Consider the following 20801-nt stretch of genomic DNA (forward strand, 5'->3'; position numbering starts at 1 on the left):
CTATCTAATTTAGTTATCATCATGGAGAGAGAGAGAGAGAGAGAGAGAGAGAGAGAGAGAGAGAGAGAGTATGTGTGTCCTTTTACGAAAAAAAAAGAGAGTATGTGTGTGTGTGTGCGTGTGTGGGCTGGAATGGTATTGTGATCCCTAAGGGAAATATAACCAAACATTTGGGTTATCCTATTGGTGTGGAGGTAGCTCCTCGTGCCTTGTTGGATTGGATGACATCCTGTATTCATGATAGGTTTATGTGCTGGAAGTCTCAAGGCTGGCCTTTCCATGTGAGACTTAAAGTTGCTCAAGGGCATTATGATCAACATGAATTCCTTTTTCTTGCCGTTGCTTCCTTGGACCAAGAAGTCTCTACTGGATTTGGTTCAGCCTATCTGCTGATTGATGTTATGGAAAAAGAAAGGAAATCGTCTGGGCCAGGTGTGGATTTCATGGTAGCATGTGACTACTCCTAAAAGGATGGGGGGAGCAGCTCTTTTGGATGTTAATTTTCATATGGCTGCTTTGAGGTTTGCTCTTTTGCAAGCACTCTGTGTTGAGAATCATCCCTAGATAGATATAGCAATTTTTTTAATAGAGAGGACTGGCATTTCTCATGGTAGAACGGTTATTCGTGCTTCTTGGTGGCATGTGCTTAACTCTACAAGGTATGCTAAGGTCTCCCACTATTTTTTCCTTTCCTATATGATCACTTCTTAGCAGGCGACACTACGTTTTGTAGCTTGGCGCCCTCCTGATTTTCGTGAGGAAAATTCCCTTTTAGGAGAAGTACTGGCTACCTCTAGGTTGTTGGATTGGCCTAATAAAGATTTGCAGTGAGACAAGTTCAATCGGATGGCTCGTTTGGGGTTGCAGACAGTCTTGGATGGTGTCATTCTTGGGCAGGCCCGTCTTTATTCTTTTCGGCGTATTCGTCAACACTTTGGGGTGCCTAGAGGATATCATGATATGTGGTCAGTCATCCAAGATAGACTTTTGAGGTACTATCCTTTGTCTGCGGTACAACTATTGTTTCCCTGGCGTGACTGGAAGTTTGTCATTATTGATGATTTCGAGAAAAGGTCAGCTAACCAAATATATCATCAGATGGTGGAGGCCAAAAGATGGGTCACGGATAAGGCTAATAAAGTATGGCATCTTCGGGATAGCAAAAAGAAGTGGTAGGATAGATTCATGCAGCTTTGGAAATGTAAGATTCCGTATCAAGGGAAAGTTTTTATATGGAGGCTACTTATTGGGGCTCTTCCTACTGGGAATGTGCTACGTGCTTGTAAGATCTCTGCTGGTCGATGTGTATTTTGTACTACATGTGATGAGACAGTGCTTCATCTTTTTGTCTCTTGCCCTGTTGCGAGACAGATTTGGAGTTTTGTTTCCCGTGTATGGTTCTCCTTGACTCAGCACCGGATATCAGCTCGTTCATGGATTATGGGAAAGATGATCTCCATGACCTCTTTGAGTTCAATTATCAGAGAGAGAGAGAGAGAGAGAGAGAGAGAGAGAGAGAGAGAGAGAGAGAGAGTTATATTAACGTCTATAACAGGCCAAGTTGGCCTATGAGACCAAAATGTTGCATACAAAATGTCTGGGAGATTTCAAAAGTCCTAGTGAAGCTAACATTTATGCTATGTTGAACTAAATTGACTAGGTACAAAATGATATCTAGACTAGGTACAATCTAGAGGTACTCCCAGTGCGGTGTGGAACTGCTCCTGGAGTGTTCATCCTAGGATGTTCCGCATGGGTCGGTCTAACATGGAGAGACTAAAGCGACAGGGCAGGGCCCTCCGATGGCGGCGTAGTATCCCTTGTATCTTCGACATGTGTCTTCTGCGGGGACGGGGGCCGGCGGGGCGTGGGCGCCGGGCTTTGCCTCTCGTTGTGGCTATTTCTAAGGTGGTCCCTCGGGGTTGGGAGGCCGGTTGGGCTGGTGGGGGCTCGGTGGTGGGAAGGGTAGCTGGTATTTGGTAGAATTCATTGAGTGTGCGTTGGTTGGTGGCTCCTTGTCTTTGCTCCGTGGTTCGTAGGAGGTGGTCTTTGTGGCGTCGTATTTCTAGTAGAAAGAGCCCCAGGCATCTCTGGTCTTTGAATTCCATCACCTTGGAGAGTGGTTCGAATCCTTCGCTGAATAGGTAGTGGAAGCGTCCCCGGATTTCATAGTACACTAGGCATCTAGAGATATAGTGTTCCTCTGTCTCTGGCTCGAGATGGCAGAGCTGACAGATTCGGTCTACTGGTGGGAGGGGGTTGGCCCCGTATCTGCCCGTTTCGACCCGTAGTTGGTGTGAGGACGTGCGGATCTGTCCGATGGCACTTCTGACCTCGTGAGACAGGTGTGTGTCCATGTAGTTTGGGCGGGTGATGAAGCCGTCCGGGGAGATGTGCAGGAAGTGCTCTCGGTAGAAAGCCTTCTTGGTTCCTAGTTCTGACGTGGGGGTCACCCATGTCCTGGCTGTGTCTGTCTGGATGATATTCATTCTGATGATGCGATTCACCTCCTCTCGGCTTAGCTCCAGGTGTGGGCAGTCTAGGCTGTATTGTAGTGGGGGGAGGTGGTCCATGTGCAGGCCATGGAGCCGTAGCCAAGTCGCTGTTCGGGCATACCAGCACTCAGTGTCCCCTTGTGTTGCTAGCTATTTGGATGACTCCAGGGCGAGTCTGGGGTACCGGTGCTGAGGCAGGTTCCATATTCGGTGCAAGAAGGTCACGGTCTGGAAGAGGGCCTTAGCCACGAGGGGCGGTGCCCCCAGCTCTGCACTGATGATCTCGTGTGGTACGGAGAGAGAGAGAGAGAGAGAGAGAGAGAGAGAGAGAGAGAGAGAGAGAGAGAGAGAGAGAGAGAGAGAGAGAGAGAGAGAGAGAGAGAGAGAGAGAGATGCTTATGAGGTTCTCTCCTTTGCGTGTTTTATAGCCATTGTCTCCCTGGCGAGATTGGATGTTCGTGCTTCCTGATGATTTCGAGAAAAGGTCAGCTAATCAGATATATCATCAAATGGTTGAGGCCAAGAGACGGGTCGCTAGAAAGGCTAATAAACTATGGCATATTCGGAACAGCAAAAAGAAGTGGTAGGAAAGATTCATCCAACTCTGGAAGTCAAAGGTTCCTTATCAGGGTAGAGTGTTCATGTGGAGGTTGCTTATTGGGGGTCTTCCAATTGGGCACGTGTTGCGTGCTCCCAAGATCTTTGGTGGTCGTTGTGTATTTTGCACTACATATGACAAGACATTGTTTCATCTCTTTGTCTCTTGCCTTGTTGCTCAACAAATTTAGAGTTTTGTTTCCCGTGTGTGGTTCTGGGCGACTCAGCAGCGGATATTAGCTCGTTCATGGATTATGGGAAGGATGACTTCTATGTCTACTTTGCATTCAGATTATTCTTGGCTCTTCCATTTCCTTAGATGGACAGCTTTGTGGCATATTTGGCATACTCAGAATGCGTTTATTTTTTATTTGGCCTTGGGCGTCCATGGTCATGTGGCATGTGTTCGTGGTTTAGTGTTATGGTAGATCTCTATGGTTTCAGCTGATCTAGTTCTTCCTAACATTGTTGCTCCCTGGCTGGATATTGTTCGCTCCACACTAGCTGTCCTTTCTGTGTGATATTTGTGTGTTAGAGCCTTGGTAGCCTTTCATTTGTGTCTGTTTTTTCTTAAGCTGACCTGATGATCTGATGTAAATATTGCTACTTAGAGCCTTGGTGTAGGAGAGAGAAGGATATCGAGGAGAGAGAAACTCTAATGCAAACGATGCTCGTTTGTGCGCCTGAATGGGCTGCAACTCATACCATCACCCTTCCTGCCATCAGGCTGCTTGTGCCTGCGGATCATGCCTTCTTCTCAGGAACAAACACTGTTTTTCCTCTTCTCAGGAACAAACACTGTTTTTCCCCTTTTGCGCCCATGTATCATAAGGGTTTCTCTCTCCCATCTTCCTCGGGCACCCACAGCTCGAGACATTTTCACTCAGCACCTGATTGAATCCACTTTTGCATTCGAGCTTCCCTGTAGTAAAATCCCTACAAGGCAACACAACAATAGAAAAAGGAGTGTTTGTGAATTGTGCTTGTGGGGCATCCAGTCCTGACCTGCACGTGCAGAACTGGAACCTGTCTGTGCACTGCCTACACTCCTTTTGCAAGCCTGCGCACCCTCTATCCTTGTACATAGACAGCGAATGAGAAAGAGGGAGAGAGAGAGAGCCAGTTTTCTCTGCATGCAGCCTGGTCATCAGTCTCTTGGCATGCAAGTCAGTTACTGAAGGCCCACACACAGAGAGAGAGAGAGAGAGAGAGAGAGAGAGAGCGAGAGAGAGAGAGAAATGTTAATGCCCACATAAGGCCAGTTTAGCCTATGAGACAAAATCCAGAGTACATCCATGTCTAATGTCATCTCATCAATAAGGTAAAGATAACATTAAAAATAAGTGGGTGGCCTATGAAACCATGCTGAGAATAACTATATAGTGGGACTATGCTAGGGTTGAACCATGTGTAGTGTTGTCCCATCGATAGAAAAGAAAAGAAAAGAAAAGGAGAACCAAATATGATAGAACCATGTACAAAAATGTGGTGGAGACTAGGCTATAGCTGATCTCAAGATCTACACATGATCTTAGCTATGATGTGGTCCCTAGCTACTTCAAAATGTGCTTGATGAAGAGAAATGGCTCTATCCAATGTGACTCCATAGCGTGGCTTGTAAGGTCTCTGGCAGGATGATTGTCCCTGCTAGGCTAGTAGTGTTAGTAGGGTCAGGTCTGCGGAAAAAGTCTATAATTGCTCTCTATGTAGGTCCCTTTGGATGAGTTGGCCTCCCATCTCGCAGTAGTGTTGTGTGGCGCCTCTAGAGCTCCAGGAGGAAAAGACCTAGGCATCTCTGGTCCTCGAACTCCATGATGCGACAAAGGGGTCCAAAACCATCATGGAAGAGGCAATGGTACCATCCTCGTATGTCATAGTATATTGTACATTTGCATATGTAGTGCTCCTCCGTCTCAGGCTCTCAACCACAAAGTTGGCAAGTCCTATCCTCTGCTAGGGTATCTGTCCATTTGCCTGTCTCCATTTGAAGCCTATGTGAGGAGGTGTGAATTTGTATGATAGCAACCCGTATGCTATGGGAGAGATGGGTGTCCATATATGCTGGCTGAATAGTGAAACCATCATCAGAGAGACATAAGAAACGACTCTTGTAGAAGTCCATTCTTGATCCTAGAGGGAGTGGTGGATGGATCCATGCCCTTGCTATCTCAATCCTCAAGATATCAACTCTAATCACATGGTTCAGCTCTGATTGGCGGAGAGAAAGTGTAGGTCAGTCAAGGCTATAATCAAAAGGTGGAAGGTGGTCAATATCCAAACCATGTAGGCTCATCCACATAGCCATCTATGAAAACCAACAATTATTCTCACCTCCTGCTTCTAGTTGTATAGATGAAGTTAGTGCCAATTTGGAGTATCTATGATGTGGAAGCTCCCATAATCTGTGCCAAAAGGTGACTGGCTTGAAGAGTGCCTCTGTAACTATAGATGTTGCCCCTAGCTTTGCTATGACAATGGGATGTGGGGTGGAGGGTTAGTCCTAATTATACGTCCTATCATCATGATCAATGGCCTTTCCATGCTATCCTAGCCATCCCTCTCTGCTTCAGTTTGATCAGTGAGTGGGCTAAGATGCCTATGGTACAAGCTGCAACTCCATACCTCTGCTCCATATAGTAGTGTAGGTGTGACAAAAAATTTGGGCCTTTTTAAATTTGAGCCAGATTTCTCTAAATTTATTCATCAAAATTTGGGCCTTTTAACATTGGAGTCCTCTGCCATTGAATTGAGAGCTTCGATGATGGATTAAAAATTAGTCAAGCACTAGCCTTTAACATTGGGCGAAAAATGGCCTGCCAAGCCTCCAGTGCTTGGCAAGGCAATCACAAACGATCGACATTGATCGCGATGTCCTCGACATCAACATTGAGGGGGGATTTTTATTTCAACAAAAATTTTTAAAAGTAAAAATAATGTTTAAATATTTTAAAAACCTTAAAATCTATATATATGTATAGAAAAGTAGGTGATCAAAATTAGACATTGGCCATGTACATGCATGTACTAAGACCTTTCCATTACTCTTTGAATAATTGTGTGGGATCCTCCACCCAAATTTTAAGTCAAAATGAGTTGTATTTCTTTTTATTTTCTTTCCTTTTGATTCACAAAGTAGTTATATTTTGGGGGGGTTTTGCAACTACTTTAGGTATGACCTTTGAGTTTGATCCCAAAAGCCATACCCTTGTATTTGACCTCTAGTCATGTGCTTAGTGCCTCTGAGCCATGCTAGTTTTTAATCAGCCCTAAATGCTTCTCAGTAGACTATGTCATCCTCATGTTGCACCTCTCATTTAGGTGTCTCCTTTTCTAAAATCATTGTACAGGACTAGACATTGCCTCTTCGAGGTAAGATCATCCCTTTTCATTTTTTATATGTTTCGTGCCACGGTTTAAGTGATCCATGACCTGAAGGGGGTTTGTTAGCTTTATTTATTCTCATGTATGAACATGCATTATTGTGTGTAAAAGTGTGTGTTTAGGTGTTAATACATTTTACACCACTTGGCAGTAAATAAGGGTCAAGGTGTAGATGGATACCTCAACCTATATATTCAAGCCCTATCACTTGTATTTTCATCCCACATATCTCATCTATCATTATCAATCTATTTCTTTCAGTATTTGTATGTGCAAGAGTTCTCTCTCTCTCTCTCTCTCTCTCTCTCTCTCTCTCTCTCTCTCTCCCCCCCCCCCCCCCGTTATGGGTAATTTATGTTATATCAAATCATAGAATGTTCTTTTTTTTTTGGGAAGAAGCTTGAATTAATGTATAGAAATATTTACATTAGGCCTTCTAGCCAACCAAGCACAACCATAGGCTTTTCGAAATACATCGGGCCTTTAGGCCAACCAAACATAATGGCAAGAGCTCTCACAAAGCCAAACGACTAACAAAAGAACACAATGCATGAACAAAAACTCTCTAAAGGCTATCAAGCAAGAATCCATAGGAATGAAGAAAGGGGATCATCGAGATGGTACAAATGGGGTGGAGGGAACAATGTCCATGCATGGAGGAGTCACCTTTTCAATATAAATAGAAGATTCTCAAAAATAAAAACAAAATTGTTCATGAGCAGAGATGTAGCCACAGCATGGCGCAAATTGCGAGAGCCATCCCACACCCATCAATGACCTAGAGACGTGGCACTCCTATGTAGAGGGACTATATAATGTACCACACCAACCATTGATTCCTCACCCACTGGTTGCCCTACCACATCCACCTTCTTTACACATGATATGATGAGGAGGGCGATAGAGCATCCAGGACATGGACAATCGATGGATCACAAAGGCATATAGGGTGAGCACTTCATTTATGCAGTCCACATTTTGGCTTCTCTCCTTGCTTTATGTTCAATAGGGCCCTAGTAGAAGGCTTCCCAGATGAGTGGACCATGCATACGATCGTGTCTATACTTAAGTCTGGAGACCCCCTAGATCCAAGTAACTACAAAACCATCATGATGGGCCATAGGTTCGCAAAGATATATGGAGTAGTGATGGAGGCAGAGCTCAGTGCATATGCAGAGAGAGGGAGATTAAGAGTAGTAAGACAAGCTTGCTTCAGACAAGAATTCTCTACATTTGACCATATCTTTACCTTGAGAAGCATCATTGAGCAGGCGAAAATTTTAATTAGGTAAAAGAGAATGTATTGCTGCTTTGTGGATTTCTGTAGAGCGTTTGATACACTTCCACGAGATAAACTACTACAGAGGCTGCATACATTGGAGATCCCGTCAAACATGATTTTGGATATCTATACACTATATGAGAGAGTGGTGGGTTGAGTGATATGCCTAGGAGGACTTTCAAACGTGATCTCTAGCACCATTGGAGTGAAGCAGGGATGTCCTTTGTCACCTACACTCTTTGGTCTCTACATCAACGAGATAGAAGATCACATCACATGAGAAAGCGGCAATGGGGTGGAGTTAGCAGGTATATTATTCTCAATTATGCTTTATGTTGACGATATTATTCTAATCTTTGAATCATAGGAGGGTCTAAAACAATATCTCCACGCCCTTCATGACTTTTGTACACAATGTGGATTGACCGTTAATCTTGGGAAAATCAAGATTTAGATCTTCCATACATTGGCACGAGTGCGGAGGAGATCAATCTTCACCCTAGGAGCTTGACAGGTGGAGGTTGTGGACTCATATGTCTACCTAGGGGTCACTTCACTACATTTGCTAAGAGATTCACCATGGCATAGGCATCCAAAGACCAGCTCACATGAGGATACATAGCATTGGCCATGATGGAGAGAGTGCCACCATGCTCACTTCTAGGAGCCTTGCACACAGAGGTGGCTATTTGACATATTGGTCACAACAGCCATGATGTATGGTGCACCTTTTTGGACCCCTACCTTGCCTATATACCTAAGGACACAAATTGAGAGACCATTGATCATCACACTCTCACGGATGATCCACAACAAACCATTGGTACTGCATTAGATTTTAAGAGCTGAGTTTGTTGCACCCCCATGATGATGGAGGCCTTTTTAAAAACCATTAGCTTCATACATAGAGTACATGACATGCACTCAGATAGACTACCTAGGAGAGCCTTCAAGGCCTCTAGGCAACTAGCTGAGGCAAGACAAGAGACTTCATGGTATGGACAAGTCAAAGCAATGGCTTATAAGATATGGGATCGACATGGACCATCCCCCCCTTTTGATGCCTTCCAATATGACCATGACTCCCCTTTTATACACCTCTCCCACACAAAGAGGAACTTGGTCATGTGGCATGACCTTTACCAGATCTACATACAACATACATGGATTTCACATAGGCAACCCTTTCCCCTAAAGATGTCGTACTACAAAGACCACTTCATGAAGACTATAGCATATGGCTTCATTGAGGGACCTAGATACCTAGATGTATACATGCCACATGAGAGGCAAGTAGCCATTAGCCAGCTCATGGTATCCTCTCATCACCTTGAGATTGAGACCAGGAGGGCAGCCCACATTCCTCAAGCTGAGCAGCTGGAGAGCGAGGAGCACTACATCTGCAGATTCAGAGCCTGTAGCGCATTTTGAGCTAGGTACCCCTTGCTATTTGGAGGAGACACCTCCCTTTGACTAGTCATGGAGTCCTTAGACCAATGCCATTTGGGCCAGTTCCTAGTCGAGATATAGAGGATTGGCACATCACTACTGCAAGCTAGCACTACACAGAGAGGGAAACGTCAGTCACAGCTCATTGATTTCTTCCAAACAGTGACCACACACACAGCACCCACATAGAGAGGGGTGACAGTCCAAAGAGCCAAGGAGATCAGAGCAACTCGCCTCCCATGGATACAAAGGTACTAGACACAAACGCTACATCAGAGAGAGATGAGGAAGATCCACCAGTGACATGAGCAGCAGCTAACGGAGTTGAGGGCCTTGTCCAAATGCTACCCTCATACTATTTCATCCGGGATATATGGCATACTCTATCCACTGATCTTTATTGGTTGGAACTAGATAAAGGGATATCATTCAACTACACAGCTAGACATGTACTACCTCGTCCTCCTGTTGTATCCCCATATGAGCACTATTTTGTTTTGTACATCACCTTAGCTTCTTTTCACAGTATATTATTGACCATCTTTTAGCATGTCACACTTGATATCTAGTGTTGACCATCATTGTACATCGTTTTTTCTCATAGGCCAATTTTGGCCTCAGAAGACGTTAATATTTCTCTCTCTCTGCTCTATGGAGTTCCATCCGCCATAGCTTGCTGGTCCATCTTCATGAGCTTGATGCCCAACAAAATTGTCTCTATCTCCCTTTTACACCAAAGGCAAGCTCATTACATTTCATTCTTGTTGAGGCTTTTGGCATGTAGGAGGAAGTTGATAAGAGGCCCAATCCTTGCTGAGAGGTATGGCAGCCAAGGAGACTTAGAGGCACTATGTTAACGATTTCCCCAATGTTTGGGAGTTTTGGAGGAGAGCCCTTAGATTGTCTTCCATGGCACTCATGGTGAGATGATAGTTGGTGCATCTAAGCATACAGTGAGGCTATAGAGCAGCAGCAAGTCTCTACTTTGAAGACACTTTCCTGCACTTGGATTGACATTGTTCATACTCTCATGATGTACTTTTGTTTTGCCTTAATGATTCACTGAGGTGCACATTTATTTGGAATACTCTCTTCTTGGGAGAAAGAAAAGATATGAACTTTGAATCTTGTAAATATTGAAAAGTGAATCTGAACCTATTATATGTTTTCCTTTAGCAAATAGTGATATTTTGGCATGGGTTTATGTGAATTAACAATTGTTCTGTTTTCCAGCTTCTAAAATATGTATTGGGGCAGGATTTCTAGGACTGAGGGGGTGTGTGGAAACCCAAGCTTGGCAGAACGAGCAACCATTGCTGCCTGGCCTGCAAACGATGCACTGAAACCTGATGAAGGCAGGATCTCACAATTGTCTACTATGCTTAATGCAGGTAAATAGAAAGAATGAGGGACACACCTTGAAGACTACTTAATAAAATAGCATCCATCTTCTGGACAGTATTTGCTTAGCTTTCTTTGATTTTGATAAAATTTCCCATTTCACTTTGTTTGCCTGCACGCACATGCGTACTCATGCACATGTGCACATAAGCATGCACACACATGCATGAACACACACAGACACACACACAGAGATTCACGTTCATGAATGGCCAATGTGGCCTATGAGACAAAACCAAAGTACATTGGTGTCCAATGTCATCTCATCATGCAAGTGAAAGAAAAATGCATCTTAGTATAAGGCTAGCATCATAAAATCTAAAGATCTCAATGTCTAAAAACTTTACCTACAAAATATCTAGCTATAATAGCTCCTCTCTATAGCTCAAGGTTAGCACATAATCCCAACTATAATGTGGTGTAGGGCCACTATCCTAATGTGTGGAGAGGTGAGTCTCTTGTGCCTTGCATGATGGCTCTGATCTAACAATGGTAGGAATTCTTGACTTGAGGTCACCATGCTTATGAAAGTGCAATGGCCCTATCTAGGGTGCACTCCAGTGGGATGAATTTGTCTGTTGAACTATTAGTGCTTGTGGAGCTGATCTACAAAAGAAATCTGCTACTGCTTTGCATGGCTCCCTCTAGGCGAGTTGGTCTCTTGTCTCATAGTAGTGTTGTGTAACAGGATTTTCATGAAGGACTATGCCTTCATTGCAACACTCCTCACAAATTTGTTGAAAAAGCAGGTTGCCATAGTGTGGATGCCCACTGAACAATCAAGTTTTGATCACCTCAAGCATAGCTTAGTGACAGCACCAATTCTGAAACTCCCCGACTTGGGCAAGGAATTTGAAGTTGTCACGGATGCTAGTTCACTTACATTAGGCTGTGTACTAATGCAAGAAGGTCATCCTATAGCCTATTCCTTCAGGAAGCTAAAAACCCATGAAAGGAATTATGCTACCCATGACCTGGAGCTACTAGCAGTTATTCATGCTCTCAAGCTTTGGTGGCACTATTTGCTTGGCAACAAGTTCTCTTTGGTCACGGATCATAAGAGCCTTAAATGGATCTTCACACAGACTGACCTCAATATGAGGCAACGTCGTTGGATTGAGGTTCTGCAAGAATATGACTTTGAGATCAGGTATTTGTGTGGCAAAGAGAATGTAGTCGCCGATGCCTTAAGTCGCAAAGCGTTTCTCAACTCTCTTATTCTGGAGAAACCCTCGATGGCAGAATCATTGGCAATCATGGTGTCAATGCCTAGCAACCCTATCCTTGAATTAGCAAAGGAGGAAGCTAGCCATGACCTAGAATATCTGAAAATGATGAAGGAGATTTCGGAAAAGGACCAAGATCCTAAACTTAAGGTCAAGTATTAAGAATTTTCTGTCAATGAGGGACTTGTCTATTTGAGGACAAGGTTATGTATACCCTCAAGCAAGAAACTTAAACAGAGAATACTCTGGGAAGCACATGATTCTCCCTTTTCAGGCCATCTCGGATATGTCAAGACTCTCAACACGGTCAGGAAGAGCTACCATTGGGAAAGGCTTAAGGGAGACGTGCTCAAATATGCCATAGAATGTTTTTCTTACCAGCGCATTAAGGCAAAACATGTCAAGATGCCTGGGAAGCTGCAACCTCTTGACATTTCCCAGGTGAAGTGGGAATTTATTAGCATGGACTTTGTTGTTGGATTACCTTCAGTCCAAGGAGGATACAACTCTATTATGGTTATAGTACACATGCTCACAAAGGTGACACACCTCATTCTAGTCAAGATAAACTATAAAGCTTCGAATATTGTCAGACTAGTCGTCAAGGAGATATTCAGACTCCATGGGTTGCCTAGAAGGATCGTTAGTGACCGCGATTCCCTCTTCACATCTCATTTCTGGAGATGGATATTTGAGGCCATTAGAACTCAACTCTGTTTCAGTACAGCCTATCACCCTCAAACTGATGGTCAAGCGGAGAGGGTCAACCGAGTCATTGAAGATATCCTTAGAGTATATTGCTGTCGCGAACCCAAGAAATGGATCCAATATCTACCATTGGTAAAGTTCGCCTATAATGCTTCCTACCAACAAAGCATTCAAATGACACATTTTCAAGCATTGTATGGGCATGATTGCTATACTCCATTGAACTTTTAAGATCCTACCTTGAGGGTAGAAGCTTTCAAGAAAATGCTTGAGGAGATGGATGAGGAGGTCAAGGCCATCAGACAAGACATTAGAGCCGCCAAGAGCCGCCAAGGATAGGCAGAAAGCCTATGCAGATCTAAATAGACAAGAGCGACTCTTCAAAGAAGGGGATATGGTTTTTATTCGGGTACAACCCAAGAAAAGTTCCTTATCACTGGGAGAATTTAAGAAACTGAGTCCAAGGTATTGCGGACCCTATAGGATCCTCAAGTGCCTAGAGCCCAATGCCTACAAACTCCAACTCCCTGAGAACGTAAAGGTTCACAATGTATTCCATGTTAGCCTACTAAAGAAATATGTATCCAATCCTAGCCATGTACTCAATGATCAATAAGTTATAATGCCAAGCCAAGGAGTCCTTGAGCTTTGGCCAAATAGAATCTTAGACAATCGGGAAAAGAGATTGAGGAGTAGAACCCTCAAAGAGTATCTCATCTAGTGGAAGGACTATCCAGAAGAGGATGCCACGTGGATTGATGAGAGTACTCTCAACCAACAATAATCCCAATTCCTTTTGAGATGAGGACATCTCGATTCCTTAAGGGGGAAAGGATGTAATATCCCATCTCACCACAAGCCACCCCGCTCCCCCCCCCCCCCCCCCAAAAAAGAATTAATATTAAAACGAAAATTTTTTAAACATCACCCCTCTATCAATGCTGTCAATTGGCAAAGGGAGGGGGAGTAGAACTCCGAGTCGATGGAGCGAGGGAGGAAACGACAAAGGTAAAGAGGGAGGGGAGGGAGCTGAATATACAGTTGAGGTAGAAGAAGAGGATGACGAAGATCAGAGAGCTGTAGTGGGCGTCGATATCGAGAGAGGGCAAGTAGACGACGACGAATTCATTGGGGGGAGGGGCACATGTGTGCCACGTCCAACACACCCCTCCTCCCCCACTATCTCTCCTTCTCCTCCAAAAATGACTGCATGGCAGGAAGGCTGTTCTAGCCACCTGAATGAAGGGAAAGGGAGGGGGCCCTGTGTTACCCCCTCCCCCCCCGCGGCCCCTTCCTTTTAGCAGATACTCTATTCTTCTCCCCCCCTTGCTGCCAACTTGTGAAGGAGAGGAGAGAGAGAGGTAGTGAAAAAGAGAGAGAGAGAGAGAGAGAGAGAGAGAGAGAGAGAGAGAGAGACTCTCTGAAGGAACCGGTTCCTCTTCCCCTCCTTAGAGGGTGACCACACGTGTTGCTTTTCTCTCCATCTCCCTACGAGTTTAACACTCCATCTTCCTGCGAGTTTAACCCTATCGCAATCGAAAGGAGTCGCCCCGGCACACCATTTTTCCGATGAGAGAAAGAGAGAGAGATTCGTAAGCTGAAGGCATGGCCCCAAAATGGAGAGAGGCACGCATCAACCAGTAATCCCGTATCCAACAATGGAGCCACTGGCTAGGGCGTTTCTGTGAATACGAATACAACGTCGGGTATGGACAATTCATATCCGAATATCTAGGTACTAATTACCATCTCCGCTATTCATTGAGACATAGGCATGCACATGAATTCATTTCAACAAGTAGCTTGAATTTATTTCTCGATAGTTAACGAACTCATAGGGAATCATAGGTTAATTCTTTTCGCAACCATAGATGACCTTCCATAGATTTATGCATATGGTGCATTGAGGTTCTCACAAACCCATGTACTCAAATACTTTGCATCTTAGTGCTATGCAATGAAGTCATATGTGGCATAAAGAACATAAAGGGTACTTAAGGGTTATGCACATAAACAGTGTATGCATGGAAAAGATTATATGAAACATACATCGATGGTACACAAATTGACCTTGCATTAAAGTCTTGCATCCATCCTATGAAGGTTTCGCATTGAGTAATGGTTAAAGAGTTGTCTTCTGCTACCAAACCATGAGTTGAGCTTAACTCGCACGATAATTCAGGGATTACTTTGCATTAGAAGATAACCTTGCATCGTTACAAATTTGTCTCACATTCTTTAGGGAAAGGAAGGTAAAGTCAATTAAAATTCTACATAGTATCACTCTTTGATTTCAAGGGGGGAGAGCGGATACATGATGGAAAGATTATCGCGACTATTCTTGCAATGTTTGGAAAAGGATACCATTGTTTTTGTTGATTGATCAAATAACGTCCTAAATGCTTTTGTATTAAATTGATTGTTGGGATGTGATTTGGAAGATTATTCCAAGTGCTTGCGTTTGATGGTAAATGCATGGTAGGGGTTTGTAATGACAAGTTGCTATGGAAATAAATGAATGTTTTCTTGGAAGATGATATTAGGACTGATTGCCTTGATTGTGCTTGATTCTTAATTGGATTAATTAAGAAAGGACATTTTGCACGGATGGATCATCTCCAAGATCGCACCACGGATTACCCCAAGAGAGCAACGCTCGATTCAAGGGCCAAAGGTCGAGTGGTGAAAAGGCCAACCATAGAAGTTTTGTCTCACTCCTAGGTCGCTTGGGGTCAGTGGAGCTCTGGACACCCCTTGCCAAGTCCGGAACGGAGTTGTAGGCTACCGTGAGCCCAACGTCTGGGGTCTTGGAAGATCCTATTCTAGATAAAGGATAGAAATTACGCTACCATGTGATTTGAACCGGGTACTTCTGTTGGACAAAAGGGAATTTATATAATTTCTCTTGTATGGGCAGGAGACAAAGATTAACTTGAAGATAAGTTAAAGAACTTGTTTGTCAAAAGAACTGCTTATTTTGTTTTCGTGTCAGTACTGTAAATCACGCAAACCAACCCTGTTTCCTAAAAGGCCTAATTAAGAAAGCTGATTTTGAATGTCATACATAAATGTGATAGAACCTAATTAGAAAACTAAAGTTATCAAGGAAAGCGGGTTGGCAGAATCCCAAGACGGGTCTATCTTACGAGAGGGTGGTCCCAAAGAACTAGGAGGCTTCTCACAAGGTTTTACCATCGTTCGACCTTAGGCATTGCTAAGTTAGGACCCGATTCATACCGTTTTGGGGGATTGGAATGGGACTGTCCTACGGGCAGAGAGGTCGAGTAGTGCATCCCTCTCATTTTCCATTCTCTTTGAACCAAGTGCGGCATGGGTCTACTTCGGCTTGGGTATCTTTGTGTAAAGTAGGATGTCCAGGCTCCGACGCTAGAATGCTGACAGAAGACCTTGGCCACTAGGAACCCAGATTTTAGGTCAATCCTAGTGGGGTTCGGCCACAAACGTTCCATTGCGAGGTGGACTCGGGAAACCCTAGGTGACAAACCTCGGAACATTCCATGGGAGTGTCAGGCGGTGACGCTTACATTCGTTTCTTGATGGACCGCTAAAACGTGCTTAGACAGCCGATAGGCGGGCACGTTACAGTTGGTTGAGTTCCACCTTATGGGAGGGTGGTCCTAGAGAACTGAGGCTTCTCACAAGGTTTTACCAACGTCTGATTCTTAGAAATTGTTAGGTTAGAACCCGATTCATGCCGTTTTAGGAAACCGGAATGGGACTATGCCCCACGGCAGAGAGGTTGAGTGGCGCATCCCTCTCGTTTCCCATTCTATTTGAATCAAGTGCGCCATGGGTCTGCTTCGGCTTGGGTATCTTTGTGTAAAGTAGGATGTCCAAAACCCGACGTTAGAATCCTGTCATGAGACCTTGGCCACTAGCAACCTAGATTTTAGGTCGATCCTAGTGGGTTTGGTCGCGAACGTTTCGTTGCGAGGTGGACTCGAGAAACCCTAGGTGACAAACCCTGAAACATTCCATGGGAGTACCGGGCAACGACACTTAGATTCATTTTTCAATGAACGGCTAAAACTTGCTTGGAAAACCAATAGGCGAGCACGTTACAGTTGGTATCACCTTTGAAGCTCTAGGAAGAAAAGCCTAGATATCTCTAGTCCTCATACTCCATGACACGGCAAAGGGTTCCAAAGCCCTCATAGAAGAGGTAGTTGAAATTCACCTAAAGCTGAAATTGAAATGCTATTGTTGAATTCTTGGACATTGGACAACTTGTTGGTCCTAAAATTGGCGTCCCTTGTGGTATTGCTATAACTTGCCTTGCAATTTGGAAGAAGATTGAGATTTCTTCAATCCCTTGGCAATCTAAATGCCATATGTTGTCATAAATGACCAAGAACCCTTCAATCCAATTTGCCCCTTGATCTAACAAGGGATTGGCCTTTACCTTGCTCCTTGGATGACAGATTCAGGCTCGAATGTGATGTTGGCTAGCTTGCCTCTTAGAATTCCCAAATTTTAGCTATTGAATTCGAAGTCCTATGCCCCAAATTTTGAGCACACTTTTCCTAGGTGACTCTCAAACCCTATTTTTTGCTGTAAATTAGGATTCGCAATAAGAATCTTCCAATTCTCAATCTTCAATGGCTGGAATTGCTGAGATTTCCTAAGGCAAGTGGAGAATTGGCTGAAGAATGACAAAGAAAGTTGCAAAGAGAGAAAGTTCAGAGCTATCTTGCAAGAAATTGGTAAAATTGAGCTGATGTCCTTATTTTTCAGCCCCAAATTGATTCATCAGCAGCAATTGGAGCATGAGAGGCTGTAATGTTTAGGAAAAAGTGCATCATCAACAATTACTACTTCCCAAGGTCAAGAATATGCAATCACCTTCACCAAAATGGTCTCCAAAGGTTAGTCCACCATAGTTGTCTTTCTATCTGGACATTCTGTGAGGAAGTGATCCAATTGACTACAGGAGAAACATTGCCTTGCCCAAGTACCCCACTTGAGATGAAACCATAGAGGCCACATACCATTGCAATTAAGGCACAACCAATTCGGCCTCTTTCTAGCTATATTCCAAAGCATGCACATCTTGTTTCTGTTGGCTGGTTGTAGACTATGGGGCACCAATGCATGGCCCATAGCAACCATAGCATCTTGGAGGAGAGCCCCATAAACAGCTAGGCATGCTTGCTTGAGCAGGCATTAAAAATCTACCATCGGGTACTAGGATACAATGTGCACCAATTGTTTATAAAAACAGAGAGGTTGCTAATGGAGAAGAAAGTCACGTGCTGAGGGTGAGCGAAGGACAACCTCATAGAAGCCACACGGGCCAGTGAAGATGTCCTCCACACCGTTGGTCCAAAGAAGCAATACCAACCATTGGTGGATCCTAGCGACGACAAGAATCCGGCTTGTGAAGAAGAAAATAATACCTCGCTCATGAAAGGTAGAAAAGGAGTGAAGAAGCTCTTGAGTATTCACCCGTGCCCACAAAAACTCTTCCTCCACGCAGGCAGGAATATCTCTATGATTATGCTCAATGTATTCCTGCAAAAGAGAGTTAGCAAACTCTAACAACTACTCCCAATTTGGCTCTAGCAAATCCGACGAGGAAGAGGCCACTTGTGCATATGAGCGTAGTGGAGAATCACCCAGATCAGGGGCCTTAGGGGCAACATAAAATTCTTCATGCTCGTTGCGTTTGATAGAAAGCTGATCATCATAGGGTGAGGAAGCCATCTCATCCATGCAAGGAGCTTCTCTCTCTCTCTCTCTCTCTCTCTCTCTCTCTCTCTCTCTCTCTCTCTCCCCAAAGCCCCGAACAGCTTTCCCACCTATTGCATAGGAAGTTTTGGTAGTGGCAACCTTCCTTATCCATTTTCTAGCAATTTTCAGCCCAATTAATAGGTCAATTTATCACCCAAGCTGTCCTAAGCATTTCCTAGCCCTATAATTTGTATTAGTTAATCAATAAATGCTTAGTTCCTAATGTCACCAACATTAATGGCTAATAAATTGTCCTAGGCCAACGATTGTTACCACGTACCACCTACTACTTGACTATACAACTTATTACAACTTTTGATTGTGACGCTCACTAACTTCTTGAGGTCCTTGTCTCAACATTGTGAATTAATTAACTTGCACATCATATGCGCACCTAGAATTTGCACATTTGAATAATTAATTAATGAAATGCTAAGCAAAGCATCAAAACTTCACGTCCTTGTGATAGGCATTCCCCTTGAAATCCTTGATCACACTGCATTGTACTAAAACAAGGTACTGCATTGGAATTTTCTTAAAGAATTATAGTAAAACAACATTGGCCATAGGTGGTTAACCATGCTACTACTAAACGCTTGCTGAAAATTTCCAGCCAGCATAGTAAATGCATAAAGTTCAAAAAGGATTCAAGACTACTGCATGAAATCCATAGGATGCATCCCTTACTTATGTTTCTTAACTATTTTGGCCAGCAACCATACTAAAACATAAACTAGGCATAAACCATAGCTGAATTACTAATGGTTTTCACATAATACATTGTTGTCCGTAAAACCAATTGAATACCTCTAAAAACTCATTAAGATCCTTTACAAACCTCTAATGATCATAAACTGATGCAAATGTATAGTTTCAGAGCCTCACTAAAAATTGTATTGAAATGCATATCAACTACAATGACTAATACACTAAATAGTGACCTCATGGTAGACATTGTTAGCAACATCGAAGATAAACTATGCACTAGAACAGTCCTTCGCCAAAGGAGTGGAAATGCTATCTTCCCCTTGAGCATTAGGCAATGCTTTGAACCCCTGCTTTGTTGAACTTGATTGAACCCAATCTGAAGTTGGCTCTAGCTTAAAAGCATCGAGATCTAACTACAACAATTGAGGATGGTTTACCAGGTCATCCTCTTCCATTCATTTAACATCCACGGGTGTATAATTCTTAGATTTCACCAAATATCTCTTGGAAACTTTACCTTTGATCTTTCTCTCCTTATGTGCCAAAATCTACTCAGGTAACAATATCTCATCAAACTCCTCAAGCTTTAGTTGAATGTTAACAAACACATCATGTGGCACATTATTGGATCTAGGGCTGCAAGAATCCAAGTACAAAGCTTCGAGAAAAAGAAGCTTCATAGAGCACAACTTAAAGTGTATTGAGAGGTATCAATAGAGAAATATTAACAAGACTTAGTATGCTCTAAAAGTCAACTATTATGAGTTGCCAATGCCCAAATGCTACAAATAGTTGGCATACAACAAGTGGGGCAAAGGTCTCACTAAAATCAACGCCCTTTTGTTGAGTATAGCCCTTTGTGACATATCGAGCTTTAAAATGATCAACACTACCATTTGGCTTGTGCTTCAATTTGTAAACCCTTCCAATGACCTTATTGCTAGGAGGCAGATCACATAGAACCAAGTACTATTTTTTATAATAGCATCATCCTCAAATTGCATAACAACCATGCAATTTTATTAACTTTATGCTTCTTCAACAAATAGAGACTCAACCTCATTAGACAAACTAAAAATAGCCAATGCATAGCAATCTGATATATAAGAGACACTATGAGAGTCCAAACAAGTATAACTTGATAGCAATGCATCAAACTTAATGCCACATAATGTTTGCACCAACCATTTCAGCATAGTCCTAGATTGCTTACTCTCTACTCTCTCATCAAGAAGTGCATTGTTCACATCTACATCAAAGATAGGCTGATTTGTATTATTGTTTACTTTATGGAAGGTACAACTTATAACCTTTGCTTTCATTACTGTATCAAACAAAAATGCATTGTACAGTCTTGGCATTCAACTTCTTGCTTTGTTGTAATTGCATTAAAGCATAAGCCACACAACCAAAAACACGCAAGTGAGCCATAGATGGCTTTTTACCATGCCAAGTCTCATACAGAGTGATAGACTATAAAGCCTTAGTGGGACATCTATTGAGTACGTAAGCTGCACATAAAACAACTTCAAGCTAAAAACTATGTGGCAAAGCTTGACATGCATCGTGCCATTTCCATGTGTGATTTGTTTTTTCTCTCGGCTATACTATTTTGTTGGGTATACAGCACTATACATTGGTATTTTATCTTGTGTTCATCCAGATATGCCTTAAATTCCTTAGACATATACTCCTTCTCTCAATCAAAACGGGGAGTGTCCACTTTACATCTTAACAAATTTTTAGTCATGCTAACAAATTGCTATAAGCATGGGACCGCAAACATCACTCTACAAGTTGTAG

The 20801-nt window shown here is 43.1% G+C and overlaps 1 protein-coding gene across 4 annotated transcripts in view; it reads left to right on the forward strand.

Annotated features, from left to right (window-relative positions):
- Positions 1-20801, forward strand: part of RMI1 (recQ-mediated instability protein (DUF1767)) — a 107615-nt gene that overhangs the window by 55144 nt on the left and 31670 nt on the right. For all 4 annotated transcript variants that reach the window (XM_087677590.1, XM_087677589.1, XM_087677591.1 and 1 more), the window contains exon 4: positions 10462-10595. In XM_087677590.1, the coding sequence (XP_087533716.1) occupies positions 10462-10595 (134 nt within the window). The remainder of the gene's footprint in view (positions 1-10461; positions 10596-20801) is intronic.

Source organism: Lygodium microphyllum, chromosome 5 (genome assembly GCF_053477565.2).
Source record: "Lygodium microphyllum isolate KBCC chromosome 5, Lygodium_microphyllum_v1.1.10, whole genome shotgun sequence".
Taxonomy (NCBI): Eukaryota; Viridiplantae; Streptophyta; class Polypodiopsida; order Schizaeales; family Lygodiaceae; genus Lygodium; species Lygodium microphyllum.